This window comes from Lytechinus variegatus, chromosome 13 (genome assembly GCF_018143015.1).
Source record: "Lytechinus variegatus isolate NC3 chromosome 13, Lvar_3.0, whole genome shotgun sequence".
NCBI lineage: Eukaryota > Metazoa > Echinodermata > Echinoidea > Temnopleuroida > Toxopneustidae > Lytechinus > Lytechinus variegatus.
This window is the reverse complement of record NC_054752.1, coordinates 5,931,856-5,949,790: the sequence shown is the minus strand read 5'-3', so window position 1 is coordinate 5,949,790 and position 17,935 is coordinate 5,931,856. Positions and strand designations below refer to the sequence as shown.

Here is a 17,935-nt window from a genome sequence, read left to right as displayed (position 1 = left end):
GCCCTTCTATACATTCTTTCAAAAGAAAACTGACAAACATTTACCTATATCCTACCGAGGTCTTCATTACTAATTACTGCGGCTCGTTATCTCCTCTCAAACTTCAAGTTATTTTTGTTAGTCTTTATCATGTTTTATTCTCTATTTTCGGTCGCAATTCGTCCTGATTCTATTCATGTTTATTTCTCCATTTGTCGTCCGGTTTTTTTTTACCGTTTTATTTTACTCTTTTTTCGTTTTGTCTTGATCTTCTGTGGCTGTTCTTTTTAATCTCTTCAGTAAATCTCTGTAAGCAAAGAGCAACCATTGCGTCTCTCTCTCTCTCTCTCTCTCTCCCTCTCTCTCCTCTTTTCTCTTCTTTTAGGGGGGTTCACATTTATACAAGCTATGCTTTCGAGTGAATCTCCCATTTCCACAGATACATTTCTTCTATCTAACTTAAATATTGTAATTTGTCTACAAATTGTTTTGTATATATCTTTATATGTTAATTATCATTCATGTTTTGTATCGTAAATATTAGTTTTGTTTTTGTATGAAAATTATTGCAGTATTTATGTTATTTCTGTTGGAAATAAATCACTGAATCTGAATCTCACCATAATGCGAGTGCCAATTGTTTGCTGATTGTATTAGAATAATATACATCTAACACATGAAGCACTTTTTGTAGTCATTGTAATCATGATTAACTTACGCATCTCACTAATTAACTAGTGCGAGCGCGAAGCGCGGGCAGAAAATTTAGACCCGAATATGGACATTTTAAGGCTTGTTTGTAGGAATTCACGAAGATCATACGTATTTCACAAACAAAAATATGCGATCGCGAAGTGCAAGCTTAAAGCTTTGCATATATTGACCCCAAACATGGATATAAGGACTATTCTTTTTAAGGAATCCATTAAGAATCCACATGCCTCACCATAGTCATTTAATGCGAGTGCCAAGCGCTTGCTGATTTTGTTAGAATTACATCTTAACACATTAAGCATTTCTGTAGTTATTGTAATCATGATTATCATATGCGCATCTCACTAATGATCAAATGACGCGAGAGCGCAAGCTAAAAAAAAAAGATATTCAGATCAGAAAAGGAACATTTTAAGGACTGATTTTATGAATTCATGAAGAACAGAAATATCTCACCAATTCCCGAATTCAAACGTAAGCACGGACAGGAAATGGTTTATATCAAGACCTTAAAATGGGCCAATTACTTTAAGTAGTCATGAAATAGAAGCATAATAATGTCACTACATAATTAATCATTCGAAGTGCGAGGAAATATATTTGGTGTATATTGACTTGAAAACGGGAGGTTTTAGGATTATATATCTTGTTAAACAGACAATGCCGGCACCAGGAAAATCGAAGACATACGCCTTGCGCAAAATATGTTTCATAAAGCTATAATTTTTTAAAAGTAATACAATAACATAATATAACATCATAATTTTTTCCTTCCCCACTATGTTTCTTTCCCTTTCTCCCTCTTTTTCTTCTTTTCCCCTTTTTTGGCCAGCTGATGGGGGAGGGGGGCGGGGCACGTTCCCCATGCCCCCCCCCCCCCCCGTAGTTACGCCACTGCCTGAGGGCCCTAGTCTTCATCAGGAGCGGGGAGTTTTGTTTTGTTTGTTGCTTGTGATACGTGTTAACATATTAATTTCTATTGTTCTTATCTTTTTATTGATTTTATTGAATTTATTTATTCCTCGATCTGTATTTTAAAGAAATTATGCCCGTGTTCTTAATCATGATTTTTTGCAATCCTATTTGAGTTTACATTACGTTTTTTATGCTATCCATTCATTATTTTTGTACATTTATATAGTCCTTTAGTCCACCTGCAGTCTATATACAGGTTGTTTGTAAACATAAGTTCTTTCGCTATTTCACTTCACACTACTCGTTCATTGGAGTATGTGGGAAAATCACTAAAATGTCACGATCGAGTGATTCTTTTTTTTTAGATGAAAAATCTTATTTTAGTAATATATTTTAACATTTCCTGTCCTCTTCTTTCTTTTCTCCTTCTTTCCATCTTTTTTTTTTGGTCGTAAAACTTTTAAAGGAGTCTCAAACCGTATTGGTCTGTATTCATATTAACCACAGGGGATTATCACTAAAAATTCACTGGATTTATCATTAATACAATATTAGTGGCCAAATATCTGACCAAGGCCCTGTAATATAGAGCCTTGCGATATACTGTTTGCTGCCCTCTTTTATAAACAACATTACAGGATTCCATTAGTGCAAATTCAAGATAGAATGTTTGATTAAATTTGGATTGGTTGATGTATTGATTGATTGTATTATTCTCTTTGCATGCATTCATCATTATTCGTGAAATACATTTTTCATAACATAACAAACATAACAATTGATTACTTTTTTTATATATATGTATCAGAGATAAAGTTTATTAGACAAGATCGAGCAAAGGTGATTTACTACCTCATTTTTTTTTTCAATTTGCAGGGAAAGAATTATCATCATAAGCAGATTTCTTGAAAAAAATAACTATGTCAGATCGAAGCTTATCACAGTTTATTATAATCATATTAGGCCTACATCTATAAATCAGAATGGGTATATTTTTAATAAAAATAGGTCCATAATATGAGTAGTGAAGACGGATATGATGAGGCGATGATAGTGGCGACATTTGTGAAAATGAAGGCTATGGAGATATGCTCTTAGATTATTATATTGGTGATGATTGAGTCAGTGGGTGCACTATTCCCCTGGAAAAATTGACTTAATTTCACCTTTAGATCAAAAAGAAATATCAACAAGCAGCTATAATAACATTATTATGGTTGAACAATCAAAGGATATACTTTTCAGTCATTAGATTGTCCCCCAAATAAATAAAAATTATATGCGTTTATATAGAGGAACAAGACTGATTATAGTTGGCGTATATATAAACAATGTATACACACAACTTGTGGTTGTGGCGTGTGGTTGTGGCGTGCGCTGTAATCCAAGCTGTGGGGAAATTACAAATTGATGCAGAGGTTCGAGCCCTGGGGGAGTTTCATCAATATTTTCGTCCGACAAGTTGTCAGATCTGACAACTTTCCTGGATTCTGATTGGTTGAGAAGCACTGTTACTATAGTATTTGTCGGATAAAACAGGACTTGTCGGATAAAACGTCTGACAAGTCATGAAACGCTCTCCGGGTCACGTACGTCTTTCGGATGGTGACGTTAAAGGACGGTCCAGACGTAAATAATCATATCGGGGGGGGGGGGGGGGCGGGGCGTTTCATCAATATTTTCGTCTGACAAGTTGTCACATCTGACAACTTTCATGGATTCTGATTGGTTGAGAAGTACTATAATAACTGTCGGATAAAACAGGACTTGATAGAACAGGTCTCCCAGGACCAAAATCCAATTGAAACCAGTTGGATTTCCAACTGGTTTCAATTGGTTTCAACTGGTTTCAATTGGTTTTAACTGGAATTTAACAATTTCCAGTTGAAACCAATTGAAACCAGTTGGGCAACTGGAAATCCTAACTGGAACCAGTTGGGTAACTGGAAATGACTTCCAACTGGAAATGATTTCTAACTGGAACCAGTTGGGTAACTGGAAATCCTAACTGGAACCAGTTGGGCAACTGGAAATCCTAACTGGAACCAGTTGGGTAACTGGAAATGACTTCCAACTGGAAATTATTTCTAACTGGAACCAGTTGGGTAACTGGAAATCCTAACTGGAACCAGTTGGGTAACTGGAAATGACTTCCAACTGGAAATGATTTCTAACTGGAACCAGTTGGGTAACTGGAGATGACTTCTAACTGGAAAGATGGGTAACTGAATTCTAATTGGAACCAGTTGGATAACTGGAAATCCTAACTGGATCCAGTTGGGTAACTGGAAATGATTTCCAATTGGTTTCCAATTGGAAATTTTCCAGTTACCCAACTGGATCCAATTGAACCCAGTTAATTTGCATATTTTCTGCCAGTGTGCACAGATTAATGTTTTATGAGATTCATCACAATTTACAATGTATCTATTTAATTTTTTTCAATTTGAAGTTCCACACTTTTTTCAGATAAGTGTTTCCAATACTTAGCAGTGAAAACCATGTTCATAAATATTATAGATTACATTATGAAAGATTTCTGCCTAAATGAGACAGAAAATCGTGTACAACTCTTGAACGCACACACAGGTCACGGAGTGACCCTGAGTGCAAACAGCTGACTGTGTTACAACTTAGGGGTGATACATTTTCACAATAGGGGTGAGGCAAACTCACTGGAGGGACTTTAATTCACTTATAACAAAGAAATGTGTACTACAGTACTCCTGTTGAATGCTCTGATGGAAATTATATGAGTTTCACATTCATTTGAACGGGAGGACAAGATTATTGTATATATCGAGTGCATTATGCATAAATCATATACCATTGCGACCCCTGCCTGGCCGATGGTCCAGGCATGACGATCCTGAGTGACGTCACCGATAGAGACCTCAAATGCCAGGAGAGCCTATTCGATAACTGACTTCAGCTAAAAAACACGTATTGAAGATAACATCCAATGGGGAAATGGCTTTCATTTTCATGAAATATACATTCCGTTCCTTAATAAATCTTTAACCCCGTCGTTAACTGCCCATTCATTCTCGAGCAATGGGGGAATGAATACAGAGTGTCTCAAAGTTTGTGTGAAAAAAGGTGCATTTTCCATAGAACTTCTGCCAAAAAGCAATGCGTAAGGGAAAGATTAGCCCCAAAACACGAATAGATGAGTTAATCAAATGGGATGAATCATGAAAATCAGTGAAATATAGTTTCTCCTGTACTCATTACTGAATACCCCGACTTGATACGATTAATTTTTCCCCCTCTCCATCAACTTTTAAGAAAAAAGGTGCATATTTTCATAAAAATATTATGTGTTATATCGACGGACGCCCGTGCGTACGAGCAGGAGGAAGTCAAATGTCTCGTATTTTTCATAATGAATTAAAACAGATTCAAAGATAATTAGTACACCACTAACTGTTACCAAATTACATCAAATAATAATACATATATTTGAAGAACTCCAATATGAATATATACCTATGAAAGTCTGTATTTTATCAATGCCCTTTACATTGGTATTAATAGACAAATAACACTGCTTCTGTGTTGGCATGAGCAATAGTTAGTGCAAATGCTAATTAATTTGTAACTAATTAAGTTCATTCCAACTGGAAGTTCCAATTGGATCCAGTTGGAAACCAATTGGTTTCAACTGGTTCCAGTTGAAAACCAGTTGCCTCCAATTGGTTTCAACTGGAACCAATTGAAACCAGTTGCCTCCAATTGGATTCAACTGGTTTTAATAGGGAAATTGGAACAACTGGAACCAATTGAAAACCAATTGAAACCAATAGCCAACTGGTTCCAGTTGCCCAATTGGTTTTAACTGGAACCAGTTGGCAACTGGTTTTCAATTGGAACCAGTTGTTCCAATTTCCCTATTGAAACCAGTTGGCCAACTGGTTTCAATTGGTTTTGCTCTAATTGGTTTCAACTGGATTTTGGTCCTGGGCTGACAAGTCTTTTCATGAATTGGTACACGTCTGACAGAACTCAAATACACACACTCACATGTATACACATGCACATTCATACAATTAAATGCGCAGTTTTATAGTATATAGGCTTACTAAGTATGTTTTTTTTAATTTCTGCGTTCACAATACATTATCAAAAATATTGACATTGTATATGATATCATACAAAATAATCTATAATGTACAATACATATTAGAAAAGAATGGTGTGCATGGGCATATACTTCACATTTTAATAATATAATAAGGAACATTAACACAAAATTAATGAACGCAGGAGACCGCCATTCTGTTCGTCTTGGTAAATTATAAATACATAAAAAATCCTTAGAATAGGCCTATAAATAATAATTATGCAATAAAAAAATACACCTAAACATGAGGAAAAAAGGGCCAAAACGAACAAACCACAAATTCCTATGGGGGAGCTAATAGCGTAAAAAAAAAAATTAAAAAGTAAAAAAAAATAATAATAAAAATGTTGACCATGCATATATGTTCTTTTCCCCCTTTCTATTTCTCCTGAAAACATCACCAATTTAAATATCCAATTTTAGGATAAGGTTAGGTTTTGTACAATCGCTTTGTTGTAAGGACAAAGCGGACTAGCGCAGACTGATCGAATTTTGACTTTAGTACTTGTTAAAAGATCAGTTATTTTTAGGGGGATTGATATTTTAGTTTCTGTGAGCAGCATGGTTCTATCATAAACCTTCTACCTTTACATGTATTAGGTCCTCATCTGTCACAAAACCCAGTTGGATGTATATTCAGCCAGAATTTAATCCTATAACACCTATCGAAAAAAGAAAGAAAGACTAAGAAAGAAAGAAAGAAAAAAAAGAAAGAAAGAAAGAAAGAAAAAAAGAAATTAAGAAAGAAAGAAAGGAAGGAAGAAAGACAGAAAGAAAGAAAGAAAGAAAGAAAAAGAAAAATAAGAAAGAAAAAAAAAATAATCCGCGCACTTTGCTTGATCTTAGTTAGCGTCTGGAAAACAGCCTAGCTAGCTGGATGCCATGGTTGAATGTAAACAATTACCGAGAAGTATTGAACTCAGAATTGACCGAAATGACAGCCTCAGGAACACGAAATCCGAAGGAATTAAAAAATATGATTTCTGCAAGCAAGCAGGTAATTATGACATAGAAGCAGTTAGGTTAGGTATTGCAAATTTTCAGATGGGGGTAGAGGGAAATCGTGTCGATTTTTGTAGGCGACTTGCCCGTCTGTGTAAAAGTTGTTTAGTCCCATCCGTCAGCGTTCGTGTAAAGCGAATCGAAGTGTTGTTGGTTGGTTGAGTTTAGACTTTAGTGTGGAGGTGGCGCTATCCATCGATATCCGATGATTTCCTCGAGGCTATAATTTAAAGCGAGAGGGATTCCAACATCCCCTGTACAGCTCTCGTCATTCGATTTGCTATTAACTGCACTGTGCACTGTGTCATGTGTGTGACTGTGACTGTGAGATATAGATTCACCGAGGAAAGGCGTTGTGTAGTATTCAAATCTTAATGAGTATTTTGTTTAAACATAGTTTGTTAATGTTAGATTGTTCATTGAATGAGTGGATTTAACAGTTATTATTCGTGCTTGTTGTTGTTATCTTGGGTCTTAAGTTAAGGCAAGTCTGTCTGTCTCGTCTGCTGTCTAAGACTGTGAGGATTTTTCAGAATCAGGAGAAGTAAGAGTAGGAAGAGGTGAAGAATGAGAAGGAGGAACTAATAAATATTCGTGCAGTACCTGCCAATAGTCGAGATAAGTCCAAAGACCAAACAGCGGAGCTGGAGGAATTTGCGGAATTTCTGAAAACGAGACTTGAGAGAAGGTGGGGGAGAAAAAGAAAAGGACAAAGAAGAAAAGATCAGAATAACTTAGTTTACGGAATACTAGTATGGAGAAAGATTCAAACGTATAAAATTTTAAAAATGAAAGTACCAGCAAATAAGAACATGAAGAAAACTAAGAAAAAGGACAAACATAAAAATGAATGGAATAGCCAATAGGGCCTAGGAAGTAATGATATAATAACTTTTCAATTCGGAAATTTATTAACAATATCATGACCAAGCCTAACCCAGGGGACTGTTTAATAAGCAGTTTGTAATTGAATTATGACATAAATGCTTGACTTGTGAAAAATTTGAAAAATATTTAATTTTCCATTCAAAAAGACCTATTTGTTAACAATGAGAATCTTGGGTCTCCAATGAAGCTGAAGGGAATTTAGCATTTTCTTTGAGCAAGTGTCACCAGAGGTGTGTATACATACTATGCGACTGAAAGACACCTTTGTGAAACACCACTCTAAGCCCACTCATTGTATGAACAAGATTATGATATAAGCTCTAAGCCATTATTGTAAACATCCTAACAAATTTTGAAGGTGTTCTGATTGGTTAAAGTGCACATTCATTGCTGCTTCTATGGACCAGCATGCCTGTAAGAACTGCATGATGTTTTGCCAATGACGCACCCTATTTCTGACAATAAAAGATGCATTAATTTCTAAATTATGGACACAGGTTACCAATAAATCAAACATCTGTGTTCTACAAGTGGGCTGAAATAAGGCCATCTCATTCAAAAAGTTTTCTTCTCTTTTTTTTTCACAGGATGTTGAAGTCATGAATGCCAACCTGGACAAACTCAAGCGATTGTCGCAAGAGGACAAGACAGAAGCAGCCATGCTGCGGTCACGCATCGATGAGCAGGCGCAGCTAATCTGTATCCTGAAGCAGCGGGCCGATGAGTCCCTAGTCAAGGCCCAGACCTTGGAGCGTGTCAACAAGGAGCTGGAGAAGTTCCGGGAGCATGCGCAGGAGATGCTTGAGGAGGAGATCAAGAAGTTCAACATGGTGGATCGAAGGTTTCAAGAGCTTGCAGAGAACCATGAGGAAATGATCAGGTATGCCCAAACACCTTGAGGAACTACTCTCCCAAAATAGCTGTTCTTAACAAGGGAAATAAATTACATTTTGGTTCTGGGATAATTCGCCCCTCCCCCCCAAAAAATCCAAACTCTAAATATGTCAGATAACTTGCTTAATAACAAGAAGCAATTCAATACTTAGATAATTTGTTCTTGTACTTTTAAAAAGGCATCAATTTCATATAAATAAGTGAATATTATAAATTGCGCTAATTTCCAAAGCAACACTAGTTGCTTGTTTGAAAAGCAATGATAGCTTTAAGCATTATGTTTGCTTACTTTCATTTGGATTTTATTTAATAAGTGAATATTATTTTCAATTTCTCCACTATTAGTTTCCAAAGCATCACTAGTTGCCTTTTCGAAGAGCAATGATAGCTTTTAAAAGCATTATGTTGGCTTACATTCATTCGGATTGACTTTTGATACAGGTTCAAGGATGAGTATAAGAGACAAAATGAGATCCTAAGGACAGAGAATCAACAGCTGCGTGAAGACAACGCCAATCTCTTCTCCGGAGCAATAGAAGAGAGGGATCATAAGATCAAAGAGCAAAACAAGGATCTAAAACTCCTCAAAGGACAATGTAGAGACATGGAGAGAAGATGCAGGTAACAAAGGGGGGCTTTTTGGAAAGAAAGACTGTTCGGAAATTCATTTTCAACTTCAAGTGCATTATCTCATAGAACTTCTGTTTATAACTTTTATAAAACTGTGGTTACACTCTTTTTAATTTGCCAATAATCATTGATGTAAGACAATGTCATATATATATATAATAAGCAGGATGGAGTTTCATAAAGCTGTTCATAAGATACAAATGACTTTATGCATGACTGGTGATACGTGATATCCCTATATAATTGATTTATGACCTAAGATCGTGTTCCAGTCATGTGTAATAATAAACAGGATTAAATGACTACATGTATATGAACTCAATTATGTGTACATGTGTGCAACCTCTTTCTGGTTAAGAAGTAATATATATGTGTATACCTATTTAGGGTTTGAAAATTGCCAAAAATGAGAAACAAGGGTAATGTTGTAATGCCAAGAGAGCATGTGGAAATGAATGAATCCAGTATTGCTTTGACAAATGAAATATGTACATTCATTTAGGAGAGGTTTATTTGACCAAATTGGGAGTAGACCTGTTGGCAATTCACCTCTCAAAGCACTCAGCTGAACAGTAGTAAAGCTACATTGGACTGTGTTGTAACATTTTCCAAATCCTTCTTGGTACCTGGAGTTAATAAACTGGCCAATATCAACATGCTTTGAATTTGAATTAATTGAATTGCATGCCTACCCTCTAGATTGAGGTCCCCATCTTGAGGCTTTGCTTTAAATGATTAAAAAAAGAGGGACATAATCTTTTAAAGGTAATGATAATTGATTCGTAGAAAATTCACTGATGCATGGTTTCATGTATAGATCTAAGCAATATTAATGATTTGTTACTTTCTGATAACTTTCAAAACAGTTTGCTTCAAAACGAAATGGATGAGAAAGAAAGACAGCACAAAGAGATTGCAGAGAGGTTAGAAAAGGAGCTGAAATCTGCCAAGAATCAAATCAAAGGTGAGAGGTGTTTCAATGTATTTTTGAATGGCTTATCTTATGAGAGGATCAGACAAGATAAGCTATGTTGTGTGTTCGAATCCCACCGCGGTCTGGCGTCCTTTGGCAAGGCGTTAATCCACACTTTGCCACTCTCGACCCAGGTGCTAAATGGGTACCGGTAGGATGTGAAAGTCATTGTAGCTTGTCCAGTATTGTGTGCGCCTCACAGGCGACTGACTGGAATACTCCCAGGGAGTGGAGGATGTGCACACATTGTGTGCGGGAATGACTGATTGAATCCGATGACCGGGGTAATAATATATCTGTAAAGCGCTTAGAAACGTCGTTCCGATGGATTAAGCGCTATATAAAAGCGGATTATTATTATTATGTTGTGAATGTTTCTCTTCAAGCAGCGCTGGAGGCCAAGTCCACCTTTATTCTGATTTAAGTTTAATGCAATGGCCCGGGGGGGGGGCACTCAGTATATAATGCATAGTGGGTATGTGCCGCGGTGGGGACCCCCATTTTCACACTCGAATTTCCGTTCCAAGGCATAGCATTTTTGCCTTGTTTAGAAAAAGAACAAAGAAAGCCGCTCCAAGGCAAAGCGTTTTCTTCTTATCGAGAAAAAAGAAGAGAGAAATCCGCTCCAAAGCTTCGCATATTTTTCGTTACGCCGCTCCGATCGCATTGAATGAGCTGCAATATTGGTGAAAAGCGGCCGCAGATCTCCCACGGCGGAGGCCATGCTAGCTGCGTCATGCACGCATGACCGTTCCATAGGGATGAATATACACTCAAACGCTGTCGATCCGTTCCAAGGACCCCCGTTTTCACAAACATTTGTCGTTCTGAAGCACGTTCCGAGGACTCTCCTATTTCCAATAAGCCCGCTCCAATGCCCCCGTTTTTTGTCTCGCCCGCGGCACACCCCACCACTTTTTTGGTCGAGTGCCCCTCCCCCCCCGGGGCAATGGCCTGTATTCTGAATTTGGGTTTGGGATAAACTCAGTTCTGAATTTCTGCTTCAACTACATGTACGGATAATCATTTGTGACACTAGTCTCCAACAGTAGAGCTGCAATTTGTGAACTCATTTGACACTCAGACCGTGCCATCATTAAACTATTCGGAAAGAGCCTAGTAAAGATAGGAAAAATATAGTATTAATGCAATTTTGAAATTTTTGGCTTCCCATAAATTTAACACAGAGTTCGACCATGACCTTGGCTAATACAGACTTTAGAATACAGGCCAGTAGATTTAATTAACCGGACTTCATCAAGAATAATGTGTTGGTCTTTTTTTACCTTTCTTGATATGACACTTTTCTTTCTTTTTTTTTCCTTCCTACATGTATTCCTAACTTTGATTTCCATTCTTCAAATTATTTACTGAGTATATCAAACTTTTTTTTATTAAACATAACTTTATCTTTAACATCAAAGATAAAAACTTTATTTCTAACTAACTATTAGACAACTATGTTATCCTAATAATTTTCCCAAGCATGTAATAACAAGGATCAGTAATGTCTGAGTCTGCGAAAAATATGTAGATGTTAAATTCAAATTCAATGTATTTCAATTTCATATCCAGTGTTATCCACAGTACATCACTTTTCTTTTACCTTTTTTACACTGACCACCTTCTTGTTTTTTTTCAGATGTGTTAGAACAACTCAAGCAAGAGAGGGACAGTAAAATTGTCACAGAGTCTAGCAATAGTTTGAAGTTGGAAAAACTAAGCCGAGAGAGACAGGAGTTCTTAGATCTCTCGATGCAGAGAGGAAAGTTGATTCAGGTGAGTATTAAGTCAGTGTATTAAACCACGTCCATGACCGTCACAGATTTGGGATTGGCATTGCTCGCATTGAGGTGATCATGGATTCCTCTCAGAAGCCCTCTCTCTGGATGAGATTGGAGATCCTTCTGACTTGACCCTTCTACATTTTGTTAAGAAGTAAATAGGCAGTTTTTGTGATGCCTTGGATGTTGTCTTATTGAACCTTTTGATGACGCTTGGCACCTTCCTTCCTGAGACACTTTAGCAGTAGATACCAAAGATGTCATCTTGTTGAACCATTCGATGACCCTTGGCACCATCCATCCCAAGACCCTAAACTAGAGCTACCTATTCCCCTTTGGTAATGATCAAAATAACAGATAACATATTGTTCATGTCCTTATGAAAGAAAAATATCATTTTGAGTGCAGCTTTTGATAAAATAATTACATTTTAGCCATTTTGTGTACTGGAGCAAGTGGAAGAGAAATCTAAATCACGACATCACGAATGTGGTCAATTTGAAGTCTCCATAGGTACTTGTATAGTGATTACAAAGTTATACAGTTTTTATGCCCCCGCAGACGAAGTCCGGAGGGGGCATTAAGTGTTGCTCCTGTCTGTCCCCCACTTGGTTTCCATGCAATTTACGTTATATTCTCATTGGATTGAAAAAAAAACCCTTTCCTTTTGAGTATAGGACCCCCCCCAAAAAAAAACTGGTTCAGAGTTTGACTGGTTTAATTCGTTCAATTGCCAACTCGTCTAATATCATTTGGTCTACCATCAGATCGTCCACTCACCACGTGGTCTACTTTCAGTTAGTCTAATGCATTCCGTCTATTAACCAGTTGGTCCAATGGCCATTTAGTCTATGTACGTGTACCATTTGGACTACCGGTAAATGTTAAATTGTGCAAAATGAATGAAAATGAAATGGATATTAGACCACTGGTTATGAGACGAAATGGTTATAGATGAAATGGCGATTAGACAAAGTGATGATTGGACCAAATGGTTATTAGACGAAATGTTGATGGATGGAATGGCATTAGACTAAATGAAAGTAGACCATGTGGTGAGTGGACGAGTTGGCAGTAGACAATTGGCAATTTACCATTTGACTCACTTTTGTCAGCTATTTCTGGAAGTTGAAAGCATTTGAAGTATGATTCCTTGGCTTTTTACCTTTGAAATGGTTTCCTTAATTTCTTGATGATTTCATTTTCTTGATTTTCCCTGTATGTGCATGCCCTAGGCGTGACATCTAATTGTTTGGCTGCTATTGCTTTCATTTATTGGTGAACACTTCTTATAATATAGTGATATTTTGTATAGGTTTCTGTTTACTTGTTGACAGCGATGAGTCAATCAGCGACCTGAATTCATTCTCACTACTTGTTTCCATTCAGCTTGTGTATTCTTCTAGTTGATTTTTTTTGTATATGTTTTATTGTGTCAACCAGACAAAGTTTAAACAGAAATAACAAATAAAACATAATTAAACTATTTCCTCTAGTTGATTTTGTACTAGGCCTTAATGCTTGCTTCTTAAAGAAGTGAAAGTTGAACAGCTTTTGTTCATATTTTCACAATGATTTTTGTTTCATTTTGTAGGACAAACAGCGTGAGATAAAGCAAATGCAGAATAAAGTGAAAGAAGCTGAGAGAGCACTTCTGAAAATGGAGGAGAAATTTGAGTAAGTATAATGCATGCTAAGTTTATCAAGAAATGAGAGAAATTCTTGCATTTTACAAAATTTAAATAAAAAGAATGATGAAACTTAATAAATTAACCAATATGATTTTGCTGCCTCATTCTTATCAAAACCACTGATCAGGCTGAGGTAAGTTATTTTGTAATCATTTTCTTATTTAAAAAAAAGCTTAATTAATAGGGTCTTTAATTAAACCGATTTTCTACAAATATTACTTCAGTTAAGAAACAATATTAAAAAAATAACATTATGTTTACTTTTTTTTCTGATGCCTGTATTTATTTTCTGGCCCCATTTACCATTATATTTTTATACATGTGTAACTGTAATATGCAATTTGTTTCATAGCCTGTAAACATGTGAATATTGTTGGTGAATAAATAAATCTAATAAAAAATGTTTATAATATGATTTATTCTCTAACCCGACATTTCTGCACCTGATTGCTTTGGCAGGAGAGAAGCTGCCCTAGTATCCACTAACTTACAAGTCATTAGATTAAAAGAAGAAAGAGACAATGCAGAGAGGAACCTATCAGGTCTTAAAATGGTAAGATTGATTATTTGTGACCCGGCAGCACTGCAAAACCAACATAAAGTAACACTGCATGAGTTTTGGTGTTTTATACTGGTATATAGTTTTAGATGGAAGTGTTTTTGGTCAGAATGGTCAAATTTAAGATTTGTTGTATTTCCTGAGTAAGGATTTTTCTATCCATAATGTAAAAATCTGGGTGTAACAATCCTAAAAATATTTTTTATCAAACTTTTTTTCCTTTTTTTAATGTATATTTATTTCAATTATCTTTTTGTTTTAATGACTTTTTTCTTCTTCTTTCTCTCCTCCTTCATTATTATTATTATTACTCACCTGCGAAGCAGAGTGAGACTATAGGCGCCGCTTTTCCGACGGCGGCGGCGGCGTCAACATCAAATCTTAACCCGAGGTTAAGTTTTTGAAATGACGTCATAACTTAGAAAGTATATGGACCTAGTTAATAAAACTTGGCCATAATGTTAATCAAGTATTACTGAACATCCTATTAGAGTTTCATGTCACATGACCAAGGTCAAAGGTCATTTAGGGTCAATGAACTTAGACCATGTTGGAGGGATCAACATCGAAATCTTAACCTGAGGTTAAGTTTTTGAAATGTCATCATAACTTAGAAAATATATGGACCTAGTTCATGAAACTTGGACATAAGGTTAATCAAGTATCGCTGAACATCCTGCACGAGTTTCACGTCACATGACCAAGGTCAAAGGTCATTTAGGGTCAATGAACTTTGGCCGAATTGCAGATATCTGTTGAATTCCCATCATAACTTTGAAAGTTTATGGATCTGATTCATGAAACTTGGACATAATAGTAATCAAGCATCACTGAACATTTTGTGCAAGTTTCAGGTCTCATGATTAAGGTCAAAGGTCATTTAGGGTCAATGAACTTTGGCCGAATGGGGGTATCTGTTGAATTACCATCATAACTTTGAAAGTTTATTGGTCTAGTTCATTAAACTTGGACATTATAGTAATCAAGTATCTCTGAACATCCTGTGCGCGTTTCAGGTCACATGACCAAGGTCAAAGGTCAATGAACTTTGGCCGAACTGGGTGTATCTGTTGAATTACCATCATAACTTTGAAAGTTTATGGATCTGATTCATGAAACTTGTACATAAGAGTAATCAAGTATCACTGAACATCCTGTGCGAGTTTCAGGTCACATGATCAAGGTCACAGGTCATGTAAGGTCAATGAACTTTGGCCATGTTGGGGTTTTTGTTGAATAACCATCATATCTCTGTAAGTTTATTGGTCTAGTTCATAAAAAGTGGACATAAGAGTAACCATGTATCGCTGAACATCTTGTGCGAGTTAGAGTAGTATTCAAAGTCAGCACTGCTGCTATATTGAACCGCGTGATGCAGGTGAGACGGCCAGAGGCATTCCACTTGTTATTATTATTAATATACATGTAACTATGATATTATTGACTGACTGATTCTTATTCATTTATTAATTTAGCATTATTATTTTTGAGAGGGGTGGTTGTTATACGACAGTTCTTCTTTGTGAAGACCTAAATATATCTCTCACTTTGAACTCCAATAAATTCAAAACAGTTTTTTGCATTGATTGGCTTACCCAAAATAACAAACAGGATGGAGTACTTTAATTTGTCAATCAAATGTGGGGGTAACTTGATGATACCTTTCATGACAATTCTATCGAGCTTAATCTTTTTTCGTCACCATTAATTGCGCAATAGAGGGAGAGTAAGTGATAAGACTAATCAACATTAATCCCCCTTTTCTCGAAACATTTCTGTGGTAGGGAACATTCTTTTCTTTGTTAGGTGCGTTATTAAATATTGATTATGAGTTTTATATCATTTGAAACCTTAGCATTATCTCCTTCATTCTTCTTCACCAAAATGTCATTTTGGGCAAGTTTGTTGATGGGTTAAGGTTTTGTGGTTCCTGGTCACATGGGTACTTTCATGTAGACAAAGAAGGAATTGAATACTGTAGCTCATGTATGTTTCTTTCCTTTTAAAGAACATTTTATCACTAAAGGAGAATGAAACCTTTGGAACAAGATAAATTGTGTGAAAACAGAAAAATCAAAGAAACAGATCAACGGAAGTTTGAGAAAAATCGGACAAATAATGAGAAAGTTATGAGCATTTGAATAATGTGATCACTAATGCTATGGAGATCATCAAATTGGCAATGCGACAAGGATGTGTGATGTCTCTTGTGAACAACTCTCCCCATTACTTTAGTATATATTTCACTTAAATTGACTCTTTTATCACATCTGTCATAGATCATGTGTTCTTTCTATAGGAGGGAATGTAGTACAGACATCATGGATAAAGAGTTTGCATCACCATAATAAAAAGCAAAAAGAAGACATTTGAGGGTATTCAACAGTCCATCAAAGGGAAAGTTTTTCACATGTGACATCACACATCCTTGTCGCATTGCCATTTTGAGGATCTCTGTAGCATTAGTGATTGCATATTAAAAAGCTCATAACTTTCTCATTATTTGTCCAATTTTTCTCAAACTTTCTTTGTTCTTATAATATTCTTTGATTTTTCTGTTTCGACACAAGCCTACTTCTTCCAAAGGTTTCATTCCCCTTTAAGTAGGGGTTAAGCTGTCATTGGGTTGGGGTTTCGGAAATAATTGGCAGCCGGTCCGGGAGTGGAACCCAGCCCTGCAACACCAGTAATCATCTTTGCCTCTCCCCATACAGGAATATGCCGCCTACAAGAAGCATACTGCTAGCCAGTTAGCCAAGGAGAAGACTCTCAACACACAACTCAGGAATCTTGTCTCCTGATTAGCACTGAGGATATAGTAGTTACCACCCCAGGGGCCTGTTGCAGAGTTGCATTGAAACGCAAGCCAAAAAAAATCAATCGCAAGTCCCAAATGCGTGCTGTTGATTGGTTGAAAATCAAGTTGCGATTGATTGCAAGTCTTTCTGCAACAGGCCCCAGGTGGCTTTGGTGCCTTTAAAGGTCAAGTTCACCCCAGAAAAATGTTGATTTGAACCATTACAGAAAAATCAGACCAACATAATTCTGAAAATTTCATCAAAATGGATGTAAAATATGAAAGTTATGACATTTTAAAGTTTCGCTTATTTTCACAAAATAGTGATATGCACAATTTAGTCACATGTAAATGACAGAGGCTATGATGTCCCTCACTATTTTTTTTATTGTTTAGATTATACAAGATTTTAATTTCTACAGATTTGACAAAAAGGACCAATTTGACTGAACCTAAAAATGTTAAACAATGGTAATTCCACATTTTCAGAGAGAAATAAAACTTTGTTTCACAGGATAATGAGGAAAAAATTAGAATATTTTATGTAAAATACAAAAGAAATAGTGATGTCATCAATCCCCGCATTTGCATACCAACAAGAACACATAACAGTTTTGTGCAATTAAGCGAAACTTTTAAATGTCATTACTTTCTTATTTTACATCCTATTTTGATGAAATTTTCAGTGTTATGCTTGTTGGATTTTTCTCTTTTTACCGTATTCAAATTGACTTTTTGTTGGGGTGGACTTGTCCTTTAAAAAGGCTTGTGCCATTGCATCTGGTTATCGCGTCTGTTCTTGCAATCGTGTAACCCAACCATTTGAGAAAAGGGCCCCCCCCCTTAATTCATGAAACATGGGATCCAGTTTACCAGACCTTTTGTACGCTTGGCATTAATTTTCACAAAACATCGGGTAAATTGCACCCAATCTTTCAGGAACTTAAGAGGCCCTTTTCTCAAATGGTGGGGTAAACTGGAATCAA

At 36.2% G+C, this 17,935-nt stretch overlaps 1 protein-coding gene across 1 annotated transcript; it reads left to right on the top strand.

Moving 5' to 3' along the window:
- Nucleotides 1-6,582: 6,582 nt before the first annotated feature.
- Nucleotides 6,583-17,054, top strand: LOC121426931 (coiled-coil domain-containing protein 89-like). Its single transcript, XM_041623342.1, has 8 exons — nt 6,583-6,728; nt 8,209-8,501; nt 8,957-9,136; nt 10,012-10,109; nt 11,761-11,897; nt 13,497-13,579; nt 14,053-14,146; nt 16,867-17,054. The coding sequence occupies exons 1-8, from the start codon at nt 6,609-6,611 to the stop codon at nt 16,951-16,953; spliced, it is 1,092 nt and encodes a 363-aa protein (XP_041479276.1). The 5' UTR covers nt 6,583-6,608; the 3' UTR covers nt 16,954-17,054.
- Nucleotides 17,055-17,935: the final 881 nt, after the last annotated feature.

Coding starts and splice junctions, on each gene's coding strand:
- LOC121426931 (XM_041623342.1), top strand. CDS start 6,609: ATGCCATGGTTGAATGTAAACAATTACCGAGAAGTATTGAACTCAGAA. Junction 10,110..11,760: donor TGCCAAGAATCAAATCAAAG/GTGAGAGGTGTT, acceptor GTTTTTTTTCAG/ATGTGTTAGAACAACTCAAG. Junction 11,898..13,496: donor AGAGAGGAAAGTTGATTCAG/GTGAGTATTAAG, acceptor TTCATTTTGTAG/GACAAACAGCGTGAGATAAA.